The 19,261-nt window shown below is 36.2% G+C and overlaps 1 protein-coding gene across 3 annotated transcripts in view; it reads left to right on the forward strand.

Moving 5' to 3' along the window:
- The window catches only part of LOC109097466 (neogenin), a 123,426-nt gene that overhangs the window by 59,941 nt on the left and 44,224 nt on the right, over positions 1-19,261 (forward strand). For all 3 annotated transcript variants that reach the window (XM_042753660.1, XM_042753658.1, XM_042753659.1), the window contains exons 3-7: positions 2,041-2,316; positions 3,247-3,397; positions 11,997-12,133; positions 16,821-16,975; positions 18,221-18,341. In XM_042753660.1, the coding sequence (XP_042609594.1) occupies positions 2,041-2,316; positions 3,247-3,397; positions 11,997-12,133; positions 16,821-16,975; positions 18,221-18,341 (840 nt within the window). The remainder of the gene's footprint in view (positions 1-2,040; positions 2,317-3,246; positions 3,398-11,996; positions 12,134-16,820; positions 16,976-18,220; positions 18,342-19,261) is intronic.

Here is a 19,261-nt window from a genome sequence, read left to right on the forward strand (position 1 = left end):
TCCGTCACATCAGGGATGGATGCAGTGAGATCGGAGGCTGGATCTTTGCAGACGTGCATACAGCATGTGGATGGATCACACACGACATTATTTGCTGGAGCTGCACGCTTGCACAAACACGCACTCTCTCACACACTTGTGTTTGTTTTCTGTGTGGGCTGCAGGCAGATACACTGGCATCTTCACTCCTCCAGTGTGTGTGTGTGTGTGGTGTGCTGGGATTTTCATGTATTCCTTCTCAAAATACCAGCAGGCTGACAGAGCAGCTGTTTGATATTCTGTCGCTCAGCTTCACAACTCAGAGCCACAGATTCTGTGTGATTCAGTGAATGAATGCACTAGAGGAACATGGGTACGAAACTAGCCAACACAATGCACAATGTCTTGTATGTTGATATGTGCTTGCAAAGGTGATCTGAAAGATTTTTTGCACAATGCTGAAATATAATACTTAGTGCCACAGGTTTGAACAACTGCCAACTTAAGTTTAGTAGTACTAGTGCTAGTTTAAGTAAATTAAGCAGTGTTAGAGTTTTTGTGTGTGTGCATATGAATGAATGCGTGTGTGTATTGGTAGAGTTTGTCAGTGTGTTTATGATGGTTTTGTCAGTGTGTTTGTCTAGTCTGAATGTATGTTTGCATATGTGGACTGTGCGAGTTTCTCTCTGACAGGCTCAGTAAAGTGTTTACACACAGTGGCTCCGTCTGCCAACAGCACATTGTTGTGTCCTTATTTGCCCACCTTGAGTCCTGATGCAGTCGCACATCTTCACTGAAGGAGAACGGTTTGAGTGTCATGTCTTCAGGCCTGTTGTGTTGGCGCTCTGGGATTTTGTGTGCCGTTAAAAGCACTGTGTGTGTGTGTGTGTGTGTGTCTGTGAATCGGGTCGTAGGCTCGAGCTAATTTACAGACCTGTCAGCAGACCTCTCTCTCTCTCACACACACACACACACACACACACACCACTCTAGTGCTTCTAGACCACAACAAGTCCTACATCAGCCAGGACACATAAATAGCCCAGGAGAGCATTAGGATGTCAGAGACGCTCTGGGCTCTCATACATTCAGCTGTTAGGGAGAGTGCAGTCTGCACGGTGAATTATAAAGCTCTTCCACAAACTTCAGGAACATCTTTGAACTTCTGCAGGCTTGATAGCAGGAGATTAAAGACGAGAGAGAAATAACAATCTTTTTTTGTGTGTAAGGATTCTCAGTGGTGTTTAAGATCTGTTTATCTGGGCTTCATCTTTTGATGAAGTTTCATAGCAATTAATGGCACAAAGAGTTGTATTTTTCCTTTTATATGAAATATTAAATATTTAGTGCACTCTTGTGCTAAATGAGTACTTGTTGATTAAATTTTTCTCTTCTACATACATTACTTACCTTTGTCATGTTCACAACAAAGGATGAAAACAACAAGAATTTGGAATTTTTTTTTCACTGTTATTATTATTATTATTATTATTTTAGTTGTGTGTGTGTGTGTGTGTGTGTGTGTGTGTGTGTGTGTGTGTGTGTGTGTGTGTGTGTGTGTGTGTAATCACTCAATAGTCAAGGGTCATTAAGCATATATTTCCTTTTAAAACTTCTTTTATTCGTTATTTGAGACTTATGTTACTTCGGGCAGGCTTTGAATAAATTCTATTTAAACGAGCAAGTTGGTGAGTTAAACTGGAACTCGAAGACAAATCCGTTTCTCTCCATTGAAATGAGCCTCTTCAGTTAATTAGTATGCATTAATCAGTGTATTAATAAAATGAGTGGGATATGGTCGTGAACAAACCCTCCGCCGTGCTGTTCAAACATGCTTAATGGCTGCTCGTCTCCCAAGTTTATTTGCTAATTAGTTTGACGAGACCATTAGTGTTATTTACTTAATTTCTCCAGAGTTAGCAAAGCATCTAATCTCCATCTGTAGCTCCTCGAGGTTGGTTATTTGAATTGTTCTCGCTTATTTTCATCGTTCTGTCAGTGTAGAGATTAAATGAGCTTTACTGTATGAGTGTAACGCAGCTGATCTGTTCGTTCTCGCAGGACTTCCGCGGTTCCTCAGTCAGCCGGAGGGCGTGTCGGTGCGGATGGGCGGCACTGAGATGCTGAGCTGCGAGGTGACCGAAGAGCTCGTCCCGTTCACACGCTGGGAGAGGGATGGTCGGCCCGTGGAGCTGGACGGCAGGGTCATACAGCTGCCCAGCGGAGCTCTGGTCATCAGCAACGCCTCCCAGAGCGACGCCGGACTCTACCGCTGCACCATAGACGGCCTGGGACCGGCCAAAACCACAGAGGAGGCAGAACTACAGGTGTCTGCAGGTACAGACAGACACAGTGCGCTATGATTGTAAACACTTCAGAACTAAGTTATTTTAACAGGTTAAAAAAAAAATGTGATATATGTATTTATACATGTATGTATACACACACAGTGGTGGCCAAAATGATTAGAAAACACTAGTATTGTCACCTTCTAAAATGGTTTTGAGTCAGTTATTTCTATCTTTTGCTGAAGTGTGTCAGTAGGAAATCAGTTTACATTAGTTGTAATAATCCAGTGAGATTTTTGTCTGAGAGCAGCCAGTGCTCCACACAGAGATCTGATCTGATCATCATCAGTCTGTCTGAGATGACATGAAGAAACAGAACAAACTGAGACAGACTCAATCCAGAAGAACTGTGTCAATGTCTCCAAGATGCTTCAAGAGACCTACCTGCAAAGCTACAGTACTGTTAAAAGTTTTAGGCACTTGTGTAAAAACACTGTAAAATGAGGATGCTGTCAAAAATAAATTTTCTTTATCAATTAACTTCTATTAACTAAATTAAATCAACATTTGGTGTGAGCATCTTTTGTCCTCGGTGCACTTGCACATAGTTTTTCAGGGAGCTTTGCAGCTAGGTCTCTTGAAGCATCTTGAAGATGTTATAAAATTAAGTAGAATAAAAATAAATACATTTTTTGATTGATTAAATAATACTTTTTCAAATGTTCATGAGATGATACTCTATTTATATAAATTAAAATATATTTATACACACTTATTATAACATTTTAAAGTTAACTAATTAGTTATTATACTATTATACATATATTATAATTAATACTATACATTATACATTACTATACATTAAATATATTACCATAAATAAATATAATATTATTATTATTACTTTTATTAATTGAATTGTGAGTTAACTGATATATTTTTATAGTCACATTTGTGCTATTTTTGTGTGTTTTTGCAGATTCTGGTGTTGAAGAAAAACTGGAGACTCTCCAGGGCCCAGCTGCTGTGGCGAAGGTTGTCAGGGAGAGCGTGTTGTTGCCATGCGTCATGAAGGGATACCCTGTGCCAGTGATTCGCTGGACGTTTAACGGCCGGCCAGTTGACGAGAGGTAAGCGTATCAGAACTGTGTCTTTGCCCGAACCCATGAGAAAAAAACACCAATAAATCATGTTGGCACAGAGAATCATACATCTCCCTGTCAAAGTCTTGGCTGGATGCAAGGAATTTGTACAGGTATGTGATCAGAGCATTTCAGTGGGACCACAGATTCTCTCTCGGATCCACACTGGCAGCAGTCGGCCTTCCTCGGCGTGCTTTGGCATACTAAAGCAAACTCGTAACGGATCAGCGCCACAGAGCACACAGAAAGAATCCATTCAGTTGCTCTTAATCGCGCTATCGTCTATTCAACGTCTGTCCAAATTCCTCAGCGTAAAATATCCGTATTATCCGGCGGAGGTAATTACTGATGCCTGTGTAAATGGATATCACAGAGCCGTGTGCCGTTCCCACGTGGCCATTGTGTCATTTTGCATAGTTATGATGCTCTTATCTGGAACATGGCTTCGTCTAAAGTCACACGCAGTAAATTGCCTTACAGAGTTTACCTGATAGCCGCTGTCCTCTCCCCCGCCCGGTTCTCCTGAGGAGGGTTGGCCGTTGTCATGCGGAGGACATGAATAATGTAGAAAGGACTGGATTGTCACGGCATGTAAATGGGCTGTCAGGGCTACAGAGCTCTGTCATTCATTATTACTCCCTCTGTGTGCTGCTGCTTCACCCTGATGTGATTTCAGCCGTGGGTTTGACGATGTTTGCATTGTGGACGTGCAGAAAGCTGTTACATGCTTTTTATTGCCGCTTTGTCTCTTTTGATTTCCTAACCCTCTGCGTTTGATCCCCTTACACACTGGGGTTGTATTACTGCATATACTGATCTACAATCTGCATCCAAACACACCAAACCCAAGGCTTTCAAGGTCAACAGCAGAACTGACCGATGTCTGCCAGCATACAGTGGATTGGATTAATAGTGATCTTTGCCACTAAACACTACTATTACTAGTGATCATACTAAGATTAAGGGTTAACCACTTACCTGGAGAATTAAACTTGAAAATGACATAAATGACACTTCAAATTAATAAAATATTAATTAGCTTTTTTTGTAGTTTTTATTTTCATTTTATTTTAATTTTTACTTTGTGCTTTTATTTTCTTAAATATTTCTTTTTACTTTTAATTTCAGTTTAGGTAATTTTATTGCTTGCACTTAGTACAAGGCAACATTTCTAAAGTATTAGGTTTTTTTTTAAGTTTAAGTGTTTGCACCACTTTCTTTTGTGCACATTAATTAATTAATTGTTTTATTTATTTAGTTGTTTGTTTATTTTTTATGTAATTACATTGTATTATATGTGTATGTATTATATGGTTTAAAATATAGCAGAATATTTTATATTTATAAGAAATACACCAGAAATGTATTATGTATATATACACCCTTTTCTTTTGTGCATATGCATATATATATATATATGGATGTACAGTACAGGTCAAAAGTTTGGAAACATTACTATTTTTAATGTTTTTGAAAGAAGTTTCTTCTGCTCATCAAGCCTGCATTTATTTGATCAAAATAAATTGTTTTTAAATTTATTATACTTTAAATTATCATTTATTTCTGTGATGCAAAGCTGAATTTTTAGGATCATTATCACATGATCCTTTAGAAATCATTCTAATATGATGATTCATTATCAAAGTTGGAAACAGTTCTGCTGCTTAATATTTTTTTTCAGAACGTGATACTTTTTTAGGATACTTTGATGAATAAAAAGTAAAAAAATAAAATAAAAAAAATAAAAAAAGAAGTTATGTTTTTAAAATATAAATATTTTGTAATAACAATATACACTACTGGTCAGTAATTTGGGGTCAGTAATTTTTTTTTCTTTCTTCTTTTTAAATAAAAGCAATACTTTTATTCAGCAAGGATGTGTTAAAATTGATAAAAAGTGATAGTAAAGAAAAATATATTATTAGAATATAAATTATTAGAATTTTTTTTTTTTATTTTGAATAAATGCAGTTCTTTTTAAACCTTTTATTCATCAAATATATTAGACAGCAGAACTGTTTCCAACACTCATAATAAATCAGAATATTAGAATGATTTCTAAATGATCATGTGATAGACTGGATGTTACATGTGACACTGAAGGCTGGAGTAATGATGCTGAACATTCAGCTTTGCATCAATTGAATAAATTATTTTTTTAAAGTATATTCAAATAGAAAACTATTATTTTAAGTTGTAATAATATTTCACAATATTACTGTTTTTTTCTGTATTTTTGATCAAATAAATGCAGGCTTGATGAGCAGAAGAGACTTCTTTCAAAAACATTAAAAATAGTAATGTTTCCAAACTTTTGACCTGTACTGTATATGTGTTTGTGTGTATATATGGATGTATATATATGTATGTATGTAAACATCCAGAATTTATATTTGATTTTATTTCAGCTTTATTTCAATTATTGAAAATGATTTTGGATAGTTTAAGTTAACAGTAACAACACTGATGCCCTTAGCATTGTGTCGAATAGTTTGGTGCAGTGGTTGTGAAAATCTAATCTTGTATTCTTTGATCCTGATGAAAGCACACAGGAGACTGACCTTGACATCTGTGAATCAGATTGGAGGATTGTGTAGGTGTTGTATTTAGGAAGCCTCTTTTCTGACAGTTGCTGCCCTAATAAGATTGGGGATAAAGCTCCATCCCTGCTGCGGCCCATACAAAATTAATGATGTTTTTCTTTCTTTTATGCATTTTATTTTGGAATACAATTTGGGAATTGTAGATGGAAAGTGCTTTAAGAAATGAAATCCAGAAAGAGAGAATGAAAGTATATGTATTCAAGCAGAGCAAAACTGTCCAGCATGCATGTGTTTCTTTTGTGAATGCTAAAAATATATGTATATATTTATGTAAGTATTTAAAAATATTTACATAATTTTTTTATTTTTAATTACAATTCTAATATATTACCTGAACATTAACATACATTTTATTTGTAATTACATTAATATAGTTATGTAGCCTATAGGTTAAAATATAACAGAATATTTAACATTAATAAGAAATATATTAAAAATGTATATAGTCACCCTATATATAATATTAATATATATATATATATATATATATATATATATATATATATATTATATATATATATATAATATGTAGAAAGTGTGTGTGTGTGTGTGTATATATACACATAATAAATATACACAGTACACATACATATATAATGTATACAACAACTTTTATTTTGGATGTGATTAATCGTGATTAATCGTTTGACAGCACTTTTTTTTACCAAAAAAAAAATAATAATAAAAATCCTGGATGAAATGAGATGAAAAGATTTTTGCAGCATCATTTGGTGTTCATATCGTGATCATGCCGATGGCAGATTAAAATGCTGTCTATGTAGGCAGCTAATTAGTGTTTATACCAGAGCCATTGTCTTGATAGAATTTCCTTCAGATTGGTTGAGCTTCAGCCCCGTTCTGCTGCCGTCTGTTGTAATGCATCCTCTCCGCTTCGATCCCACCCACTGTAATTTGAAACGACGCATTCCATAAAGATTGAATTGATCGTATCAAAGAGCTGAGCAGACTAATCATGACCTGTTTAAGCCGCTAACTCCCCCCTTCAGCTCGTGTGCGCCGCGTCCCGACCTCGTCTCTCTCGGCTTCCTCCAATGAGGCTTGTTGTCAGTTCACGCTGTCGATTCAAAGCGGCTAAATGTCTAATTGCGGTTCTTTGCCGGTTGTCTGTGCAGGACTGATGATTGCTGACAGACTCCATTTACAGCGTAATTGCTTCTCTCATGGTCTTCAGGCGATGTAATGTATTCCTGATGCTGGATACATTCTAATAATGTCATATTACCCACAATGCCCAGTCCCTCAGAGGGGTAGACAGAGTCCATCATGGCTCACACAGCATCTGTAGTCTGTGAATGTGTGTCAGTGCGTATCTGTGTGTGTGTGTGTGTGTGTGTGTGTTATCCAAGTCTTCCCTTCAGAGTTGTATTTTTCCCTGTAGAGTTTCAGTCTTTACTCTGGTGAAAGTGAAGACGGACTAGATTACTCTCACAGGAGATTGGGTTTAGACTGTGATTGAAATGATTTTAAAGGAAACTTCACCTAAAATTAGATTTTTCGATTATGTTTCAGAATTTTAAAGCACTAATACAGGATTTTTAAAGACTCTTAAAGTTGCATTTCAAATTATATAATAGCTTTGTGTGACCGATCAAAATTTAGGTTGATTCATTATAACATTTCCAAATATTTAAATCCATATTGGATATGTATGACAAATATTGCGTATTTAATTGTGCATGTTTATTTCTTGTGTATTTTTTTCTTTTAATATGCCTTTCCAATCATCTAAAGCTCACTTAAATGTAGTCTTTAAAATAAAATGAAAATTTTATAACAGTGTTAAATGTAATGTTTACCAAATCTCAAATATATATGCGAGTAAAAATATGTTATCTTAAAATGAAATAAACTCTGCTATTTATTTATTTATTCCATTAAGAATCTCTTTCATGCCTTTTAATTTAATTCTTTTTTTTTTTACCTTGTTAAATACATTTTTAAAATGATATTACATTTATATCTGTTTAGAGGTCACTATAAACTGTTGATTGGAATGGAACTGTGTGAAAATTCTTATAAATAATTAGCACCATGCTGGTTAAGAATGACATTAGGGGAGAGTAAACAATAGCAATTGTGGCATTGCGTGAATTAAGCTTTTAAGGTAGTCAAATGCCAAGAATGAAGAGCGAAAGCTTAAAATGTACAAATCTTGTATGCTTAGAGGCATTACATTTCAGCAAGTAGAACTAGTGTTGAATAAGTCACATTCTTCGCCCTCCTCCATTGTTTGCTTCTCTGGCATGTTGATGTAAGTCTAATCTGTAGATTGTGGAACGGCTTGCGTGAGTGTTGGTGTGTGAAAACCTCCTTATCAGCTCAGACGCTCATTCATTACTGGCCACGCATAAACACTCGTTTAGAGCCAGTCCCTTGAGTGATTTCTGATAAACGCTTTCTGATCTGAGGCCGGTTTCTCCATGTTTGGAATCATGTAAAGAGTGTTGGATATGAACAGGAAGCTGACGGGGTCGACCCAGATGGGGTCAGATACACAGCTGTAATTGTCTTATCTCACGTTTGAATCTCATGGATTAGAGGTGGAATGCTGTTTAGTGCTTTACAGAAAGCCAGCGGATCACGGAGGAATTCTTGGGATGAATGCGAATGGCTTGCTTCAGTGACAAGAACACCTTTTGTCCTCGCTGATGTGGATGAACCGGCCAGAGACCGAGCAGTTTCGAGTATTCCAGACGGGACGCGGAAGATGGACGTTTGTGTTGATGACAGACACTCGACCTCTTCTCAAATCACACAAACATCAGCCTGGAGTATATGCAAGGGGAACATTGTAATATAAGTGTATTGTAAATCCTGTCAGGTGTCGCACACAAACACACCTTCAGCAGGCGCCAATGCTGGATGAATGGGCGTACATTTTCAACAAGCACTTCCTCTTTGTGCAGTACTCTGATTTATGTTTTTGGTAATATCATGCTTTCTACTTTGAAATCTCGCCCTCAAGTTTACATTTATGACGTACAACATCCTGGCCGTGTTTGCATGTGTTTTAAACATTTATAGTAAATTTATTACGTTTTTAATGGTTGATCAGAGTCAGCAAACAACAGTAAATTTAAACTGGCCTTTGAATGGAAGAATTCTGGGAAATGGAGGATAATAAATCCTAACATAAGAATCCTTCTGAAGTGTGTTAATGTTCAGCCAGATGTTCTCAAAGATAAAGTTTAAGAGAATAACACTTGATTGTATCTTTTTTTTTTTCCTGTATCCACCAGGGTTTAAAAAGTTTAAGTTTTAAAGATATCATTTTAGTTTTGAATAAATCAGATGTTATCAAGTGTATGGTTTTGTTTGGGACAATTATTACCAAATTAAATATTCACCTGTGGAAGTTTGTGCTAATTTAAAGGAAGTTCACCAAAAAAAAATTTTTTTTTTTAAACCCATCTCTTTCCCATAAAATGACAAAATGGTAACATTTCAGTGTTTTTTTTTTTTAATTTAATATATTAAATTAGATTTAAATGTTATATTTACTCTTTTCAATTTAATTTCCATTAAAGTTTTATAAATTGTAATTTTTATTTTATAATTTTTCTTATGTCTATATAGCTTAGAAAAAAAGCTATATTTCAGTTCAAGTTAAACTAAACATGAATATAAAATGTTTGTATTAAATATTAAAATTTAAATGTTGCCTTGGAAACTAAATATTTTAAATATTTTATTTTAAATTTATAGTTTTTTATTTTTATTTCAAGTAGCACTTTTTAGTTTTAATTTTCAGCCTTCAGTTTCGAGTGAATAAACAATGTCAAAGTGCAAAACAAAGGGCTCAGTGGATTTTAAAATCTACAAAGGAACATAATGTCAAAATAGGCTGAACTATTCCTTTAAAAACAAACTTTTTACCCATCATGCTCTGTTACCCTCCTGCAGTCTGGTGCATTAATGCTGTGCTAAAAGACAATTAACAAGGCTCTTTGTTCTTTATAGACTCATCTTCTTTCTAATTTCTTTTTTAATTATCCGGCCGCCGCCTCCTCAGGTCTCTCAGGGGCTCCCGTAGCGTTCACGGTCGCAGCGTCATCTGACTTCTGTCGTCTCATGCGTTTCACGAATCTCTCATTGGGTTCGAGGACCTGGTTTTTCAGAGCAGCGCCTGCTGTCTCATCACAGACAGACAGTGGCTGAGGGATGCTAAATATAGCTGCCACTGGAGTGACACTCTTGTGATCAGGTGCTTCACTTCTCCTGCGGGAACACAAGCTCTGGAACATTCATGTTCATTGATTCTTATGAAAGTATTCGTTTTTGATGAATGTTCTCACAGTGTTTGAAGAAAACATTGTAAGAATCGATTGTTCTTTTAATATTACATTTTTTAAAGCTGGTAACAAAGTTCTCAAAAAGTTAGTTTAAAGGGACGTTCTGTAATAGAAAGCTAGCGGTGTAAACTTTTGTCATGGTAAGAGCTACATGATTTCTAGTAGTAACTTTTAGTTAGTTACTCTGAAACGGCTTCCATTAATTTGCATGCTAAAGTCTAGAAGAAACAGTATTTTATAATGAATAATAATGTTCCTAGATTAAGTTGTTCATTAAAATAACATTGACAGAATGTTTTCAACGTTATCCTGAACTTCAAACATTCTAATAATGTTCAAACATTCTAAAAATGTATAAACCCGGATTTTAAACTCAATTAGAGTGAATTTTCTGTTCATTCCTGAAATGGTCAAATTCTTAACAACATAAAAGGTTATCAGAGCATTTTTAGCATTTATTCAGTTACGTTATTAGAAATTCACATATTTGTGTTGTCATTTTTGCTCAACATTTTTGCATTTATGCAATAATTTACACCACGTTCAGAAGTTGGGGTTGGTAAGATTGCATTTAGAAAGCTGCATTTATTTGATCAAAATACAGTAAAAACAGTAATATTGTAAAATATTATTACAATTAAAAATAACTGTTTTCTATTTGGATATATAGTAAAATGTCATGATCCTTCAGAAATTCTAATGTGCTGATTTGCTGCTCAAGAAACATTTATTATTATTATTTCCAGTGCTGAAAACAGATGTGCTACTTCATGTTTTTGTGGGAACCTTGATGCATTTTAACTTTCAGGATTTTTTGATTAATAGAAAGTTCAAAAGAACAGCATTTATTTGAAATAGAAATAGTTTCTAACATTTTTACTGCCACTTTTGATCAGTTTAATGCGTCTTTGCTCAATAAATATATTCATTTATTTTTATACTGGCACCAAACGTTTGAATGGTAATGCATGCTTTTTAAAATTGCTGCATTCATGTCTCAGTTTCTACAAGAATTCACATCAAGTTTACACCAGAGTTCGCTCAGCCGTTGTCATTGTGACTGTGAGCTGCAGTTTGACACTCGGTGTGTTGGAAGAAACTTCTTGACGAGTGAGCGGGTGGATTTTGCTCGGTGAATGTGGGAAGGCATCGTTCCTGGCTGGTTTACTCTCCGTTCTTAGTCAAACTCAGTAATTGGTGATATCTTTTCTTTCCCCTATAGCGGTGTTTTTCTAATAAAGCGACGTGAGGTTTGGAGGTCTGACTGTGTTCAGCGGGACCCTGTCGACGCTTCATCCTTCCTCTTTGCTTTCTCTCCTCTGTTTTGTGTGACTATTGATTATTTTTTCTTTCCATTCTCAGCTCATCTTAGATTCACTCTCTCTCTCTTCCTGCCTCCGAATCATTGGGGAGGAACAGGGAACAGTAGTTTGTTTTTCTCGAGAAACCTCAAGCGAAACACTCGGGGGAAGTTGCTTTCAGTGTATTCAAGCCATAAAGGAAAAGTCACAGGAAATGAAATCCATACTGTATCCTGTTTTCGATTCCATCTCAATCCGGCATTGCAGTGGTGTGCTTGAGGTGGCTGGCGTTCCTGAAAACGCTGAGAGGAAATGTCATTTTAACACATCCTCATCTCCTCATATCTCTTTCTTTTTGTTTTTTTTCCAGCCGTGAGCGTTTTGCTGTGATTGGCGGGGGGAGCCTGCAGATCGTCAACCTGACCGAAGAGGATGCTGGGATATATGCCTGCCAGACGGACAGCGACAACATGACCAGCGAGATCCAGGCAGAGCTCACAGTGCACGGTACATTTCTCAAAAACATTCAGTTCAGCACAAACAGACTCACGAAGCAGCACTAAACCCTCCGTATGTAATTATGAGCAACATTGTTCAGGCTTTTGAGACTCACACGATCTTCAAAGCGTTGTTTTGTTTTTATTTATTTATTTTTTTCTGTATTATTTTCATCTCTTGGCATAGGATTTATATTTTTGGAGAGTCAGTGGGAATTTACAGCTCCGTCTAATGTGGAGTTTTGCATAGAAACACTTTTAAAAGTCTCTGCTCTCTAGATATGAGTTAATGCTTGCACAACTCAAACTCATAGCTGTAATTTTGACTAAATGTGACCACCTGAATAACCATAATTTAAAAAAAGCCTTAAAAAAAGTCTGTAAAACCATTATAACATAAGTGTAGCATTAAGTTAAATGTGACAATTTACATGTAATGATTTTTGGTATTCTCATGTTTTGATGAATGAGGCTGAATGTGTGTGCACTATTTTGTTTGAATGCCCTTTTTAACATTTTCACTTTTGTAGCAAAGTTTTCACAATATTTCAAGTGATATTTTTTTGAAGTTTTGAAGTCATCAGGCTACTGAAAAATTTAGTTACTGTGTTAATTGTATGATTTCATGATCCTAGATTAAAGGAATAGTTTACCCAAAAATTAAAATGCACAAAATGTCCTTACCCTCAGGCCATCCCAGATGTACAGTAGATTTCTTTACTAGAACAGGTTTGGAGAAATGTAGCATTGCATCACTTGCTCAAAGGTGGATGCTCTGCAGTGAATGGGTGCCGTCAGGATGAGAGTCCAAACAGCTGATAAAAACCATTTCCATTGCAGTTTTGTGAATTATTCCTTTTTCGCACTGCCTGAAAAAACACCTCATGCAAGCGTAAACACTTTTTTGGGATATATGGGCATTTTCGCGAAATTGACGCATTTCCACTACACATATTTTCAGTTCACATATTTCAATTTGCGGAATTTGAAGAGTAATGGATACACGCCTAATGATGATCTCTGCCAGCAGGTAATAGTAAGATAGCGGCTCGAACACTTCCGGAGGCTTCACCGCCTGTCAGCAGTTTAGAATGCAGTGAGCGATCCAGTCATTCATATAGATCAGTGGTTCTGACGGCACCCATTCAATGCAGAGGATGGTGAGCAAGTGATGTAATGCTACATTTCTCAAAACTTTGCCACAAACCTGGCAAATCAATTTTTTTGCTTATTATTTACAACTTTCTAAACCGTTTTCTGGCAAGCTGATAAAAACTCACGTACACGGACTCTTGGAAGTTGCATAATGCCAGTCAGTCAAATTGGAGCTTGCAGTTTTGGGGATTTTTGTGTGCAGTATGTGGTCGTGCCGCCTGAAGCCCAGACCTTTGATCTGACTCTTGAAATTGAGCCATATCGTAATTGGATTTTCTAATTAGATTCATTTTTTTCTTGTGAGACATGGATGCTAGCGGTGATGCAAGAGATTTCAGTGCAATATAAAACCAAGAGTAAAGTAAGATACAGCCGACAGCGGTGGGCCGTGTGTTCATGATCTCTTCACCCTCCTGACCCGAGCTGTTATTTTCACTCCCTCCTGCTGCGTTCGGCCCATCCAACTGCATTCTGATGGTTTTTTCCATTAGCTTTTTCGCCTCTTTTACAGGTACTGACGCACGTATGGATGGGTTTGTTACTGAGCTCAGGAAGTTGAATCTCCCGTGGGGAGTCAGGAAATCTGATTTCACTTCTGATGGGTAAAAATAACCGCTTAGTGTCAGACGGCAGCACAAACACACCTAGCGTGGAGGGCGTTTAGGTGTGTAAAGTTGCATGTTTTGAAAAACCCGTACGCAGGTGCATGTTTGAACGTTTTTATAGTTCCTGTATGTCTGTGAAACCGCATTAACGACCTACTAAAGCAAAATTCCAGGTTAGCAATGCGTTAAACTCTATAGACAGGTAAAATGTGTTATACAAGTCTTTTCTAAGTGAATAAACTTCCAGTTTTCTGTGGTATTCGACAGCATGTCACAGATGCAGTGAGATGAACTCACTCAGTTCATATTTTTAGCTCTCTTTCATGCCTGCTTGTGCTGTTTTCATTGATGTGATTAATTTATGATGTGCTTTCAATGCCAATTAGTTTTTTCCTCTTCCAAGAGAGAGATTTCTTGCATTTTATCTGTCATTATCTGTGCTTCTCTTGCAAGACTTTGGCTGACTTTGGATGCATAAATAACTCTGTGGTGTTTTTAAGAGGTTCTCTGGGAGATAAGAGCTACGCTAGAGTTATAGTGACCGTTTCTTCATACTGTATCTCTGCTGTGAAACGCCGAGATGGGTTATTAAACACTGGCATTTTAATCTCTTAATATCTGCATGTGAAGTGACTCATAACTCTTGTGCTGCAGATATTTTGGAAGCCGGTGTTCACATGCTGGGATTTTACCCGGATTCCCTCTCAGATTAGCAGGATTGTAAAGAGCCGTGTAAAACACTGTTAATACTGGCTCGGGTTTGGCTTTAAAAGTAACTCTTAAAATGAAAGGATGTGTTCTGACAATCTGTAATCGTATTACTTTCACATCCACTTGCTTTAGTAGTCTTGTATATATTTAAGTTTTTTTTATATATATATATATATATATATATATATATATATATATATATATATATATATATATATATATATATATATATATATATATATATATATATATATATATACACTTTACTGTCTTCCAATTAAATACAGATACATTCTATCAGTGACAAATTTGTTTTTATCACCACATATATTAATAAACTTAAAAAAAATAAAGGAATATATATGTACATAGACATAAATTATATGCTCTGTTATTACTATCATATTTTATATTAATTCAGTTATGAGTAGAAAATGTTTTTGTCTTTGATGCTCACCAAGGCTGCATTTACTTGACTAAAAATACAGTAAAAACAGTAAAATTGTGAAATATTATTCTAATTTAAAATAACTTTTTTTTATTGGAATATATATTAAAATGTAATTTATTCCTGTGATCAAAGCTGAATTTTTAGCATTATTACTTTGTGAAAAATGGCACATTGTTCTTTTTTCAGAATGTTCATAAGAACAGCATTTATTTGAAATAGAGATTATAAATAAAATTGAAATTTTAATTGAATTATTAAAAAAATAATTAATTATAAATGTAAAATTGTAAAATTATAAATGTCTTTTACTGTCATTTTGATCAATTTCATGCATCTTTTACAAAAATAAGAATATATATATGTGTGTGTGTGTGTGTGTGTGTGTGTGTGTGTGTGTGTGTGTGTGTGTGTGTGTGTGTGTGTGTGTGTGTGTGTGTGTGCGTGTGTGTGCGTGTGTGTGTGCGTGTGCGTGCGCGTGTGTGTGTGTGTGTGTGTGAGAGAGTGTGCATGTGTGTGTGTGTGTGTGTGTAAGAGAGTGTGCATGTGCGTGCATGCGTGTGTGTGTGAGAGAGAGAGTGTGTGTGCGTGTGTGTGTTTGAGAGAGAGAAATGTGAGAAATTAATTCTTTTATTCAACATGTTTAAATATATTATTTTCCAATCTCAGAATTATGAAAATCAGAACAAAAAAGGTTGTTAATATTTTAGAGTAAACTTCAGTTCTATATGTTTTAGTTTAGTGCTTGTGTCAGTCCTGCACACTTCAGTCATCTGCAGTTGCTGAATCAAATATCGTGAATGAGGTCGTGTGACAATGTAGCACAGTGGCCACAAACTCAATTCCTGGAGGGCCACAGCTCTCCAGAGTTTAGCTCCAACTCGCACCTGCTCGGAAGTCTCTAGTGATCCTGGAGAGCTTGATTAGCTGGATCAGGGTTGTTTGATTAGGGTTGCAGCTAAACTGTGCAGAACTGCGGTCCTCCAGGAATTGAGTTTGAGACCATTGATGTAGCATATTAATGTTATTGGTATACTTCTTTCACATAGGCATACTACTTGTTTTTAAAAGCATTAGATGGTATACAGTACGTGCTGCGCAGTAAACAAGTGTTCCATTGAGAACACAGCCGGTGTGAACACAGTCCTGCAGGAGTCTGAGGGTCAGAAGATCGAACTCAAGTTCATCCAAACAACAAAACCCAGTCTGAAAACAGCATAATTCACCAAGCTTTAGAGAATTGAGATCACACCACAAGCAGTGACTGCCAGAGATCGTTAGCGTAGCAGAGTTCAAGGAAACGAGTCTTCCTCTGTTTCTCCCCTCAAACTGACAGCAGATGGAGCGCTGTTGATTTTCTTTGTCTCTTGTTGATATTAGAAGGTGAGGCTGGGCGTGAAAAATACAGAATCAGTCATCCTTGACGCACTTTTGCCAGCCGCTGATAAAAAACTACCTCTGAATCTGAAACTCTTGTTATATTTAGCGACTCTGTATTCTTGTTCTTCATCTGTTCTTCCCGACTGAACGTGCTTCATTACCTGCACAACTAACAAACATCAGGAGAGGATGCAAACTAGCTTGTTCCCTGATGGATGCGGTTGCCATAGGAACTGCGAAGGCGGTTCAGAGCAAAATCACTTTACCTGCCGCTACCTGTCCCACCACAGCCACGTCTGTCACACGAATCCCAGCGATGGGATGTTGCACTTTTATTGCATAATGCACCCTGCGACCTCCTCTCTAGTTCATACCTGCATTTATTCATTTTCTTCTAGTTCCTCCACGGTTCCTGACGAGACCCTCCAACACTTACGCCCAGGAGTCCATGGACATCATCTTTGAGTGTGACGTCACCGGCTCGCCGCCGCTCACCGTCAAATGGATGAAGGATGGAGACACGGTCATTCCCAGTGATTATTTCAGGATAGTGGTACGTTAGACCCCCTTGACTGATACACGTTTATCCATGATTATATACAGTAAACCATTTAAACCGTTCTTTCCTTTTTTAAAATGTATTTGTTAATTTTATTTACTGATTAATCTTTTTTTTAAAACAAAGTGGTCAGTGAATTAAAGTGCTTAAAATGTGGATGATATTTGATTGGTTTAGTTTTTTGTTTTGTTTAGTTGTTTTTTGACATTTTTTGCAGCTGTGTAATCTTGTTTCCAACCATTTTTAATCTTTTATTTTTTTTTATTGTATTTTATTTCTTTTTTTTTTCTTCTTTTTTAGGTTTTTACACCGTTACCAAACATTTTAACTGTATTAATACAGTTTTAAATCCTGATGTGTTGTAAATTTTTTGTTTTCTTTTTTCTTTTATATTTTACTTTTTCAATCAATTTTTTTCTGTCCTGTTATTGTCACTTTTACAGTTTTAAATCCGGATTATTGGCTATGTTCAAAGTTTAAAGTAATGATTTTTAGTTATATTTTTTTATATATTTTTTTTTTTCAGTCCTGTTACTGATGCATTTAACTGTATGAATAGTTTTAAAAAAATGATTTGATTGATGTTTTTCAGTCCTGTTACTTACACTTTTAACTGGTTGAATACAGTTTTAAATAGTGAATTTTTTTTCAGACCTGTTACTGACATATATAACTGTGAAATCAAATATAACTATGAAATCAATGAAATACTTTTTAGGTAATGATTTTATTGATTGATTGATGTTTTTCAGTCCTGTTACTTATACTTTTAACTGTATGAACAGTATTAAATCCTGATTTTTAAAAAAAATTTTTTTTGCTATTTTTCAGTCCTGTTACTAATGCATTTAACTGTATGAGTACAGTTTTAAGTAATGATTTGATTGATGTTTTTCAGTCCTGTTATTTACACTTTTAACTGGTTGAATACAGTTTCAAGTAGTGATTTTAAGTTTTTTGCCATTTTTCATTCCTGTTATTGACATATATAACTGTGTATGAAATCAGTTAAATCATTTTTAAGTAATTGGTTGATTGGTGTTTTTCAGTCCTGTTACTTAGACTTTTAACAGTATGGATACAGTTTTAAATCCCACGACATCTAAAATCTTTTAAATCCCATGAATCTTTATCCAGCAAAATTGTCATATTTAGCTGCCTTGTTTTTTCACAATAATAAGAGTGTTAGTGTTGTTAATTCTCACGCAATGCTCTGTTTTGTTGTTTGTGTCCCCACAGAAGCAGCATAACCTGCAGGTTTTGGGTTTAGTAAAATCAGATGAAGGTTTTTATCAGTGTTTAGCGGAGAATGAAGCCGGGAACGTCCAGGCGAGCGCTCAGCTGATCATACTGGATTTAGGTAAACTCCCTCTCCATATATTTGCATTTCTGTGTGTGTTTATGCAGAAATACTCATCTTAAATGAAGAAACTTCATTTTAAATGTATGCAGGAAAGCTCAGTTCGGCTCCAGAGCAAAATCCCTCAGATCTCGAGTGTTTATTCTAGTTCGGTGATGGGCTAAAGACTTGCCAAGACTCACCGATTGATCTTTTGACGGGAATTAAACACAGCAATCATTATCACAGGATGGGTCGTGGCAGTCCGTCCGTGATGTTTTCTGGGGATGAGTCCAAACGCTTTGTGGCTTTAATGTTATTCATATTCACATTTTCTGCTGCTAACTCGTTGTGAGGGTGTTGTGGGAGGTTGTGTTACTACAGAATGAATGTTGCTAAGACATTCAGGATGGTTTTTACAGCACAGTTTAGTCTATTTTTGTTTTGTGTTGTTTTTCTGTAGCTCGTCTCTCTATCTCAGGCTTCACACACATGCATTCGTACTCACGTTTCCACGCACTGAATGAAGGCTTGAACACATGTTCTCACACGTCAAGCAGAGGCGTAAATGACGCTGCATTGATTGGATGGCTGGTGTGAGATCTGTTTCGCACCTGGCGCGGGTGCGAGTCTCCAGCGTAGAGATCTCGCCGCTGAATGTTTAATTAACCGTGCCGCTTTATTAGAAACGTGTGCGTGCTTTTCATTTTCACGTGCATTGCATTAGCACCTCTCGACGGAGACCCGAATTATGTGTGCAGAACTCTGGATGTCATTTAATAATCTGGGTTCCTCCAGCGGATGCATTAAGGAGGTTTAGTTTGCAAACAGAGACTTGAACTCGCTGAACGGGACACGCCGTTAATTACTGATCGGATTCCAGTGCAGATGAAGTGGATGCAAGTCCTCATGGGAAGTTTTCAGAACTGATTTTGGCCTAA

This window comes from Cyprinus carpio, chromosome B25, assembly GCF_018340385.1.
Source record: "Cyprinus carpio isolate SPL01 chromosome B25, ASM1834038v1, whole genome shotgun sequence".
Taxonomy (NCBI): domain Eukaryota; kingdom Metazoa; phylum Chordata; class Actinopteri; order Cypriniformes; family Cyprinidae; genus Cyprinus; species Cyprinus carpio.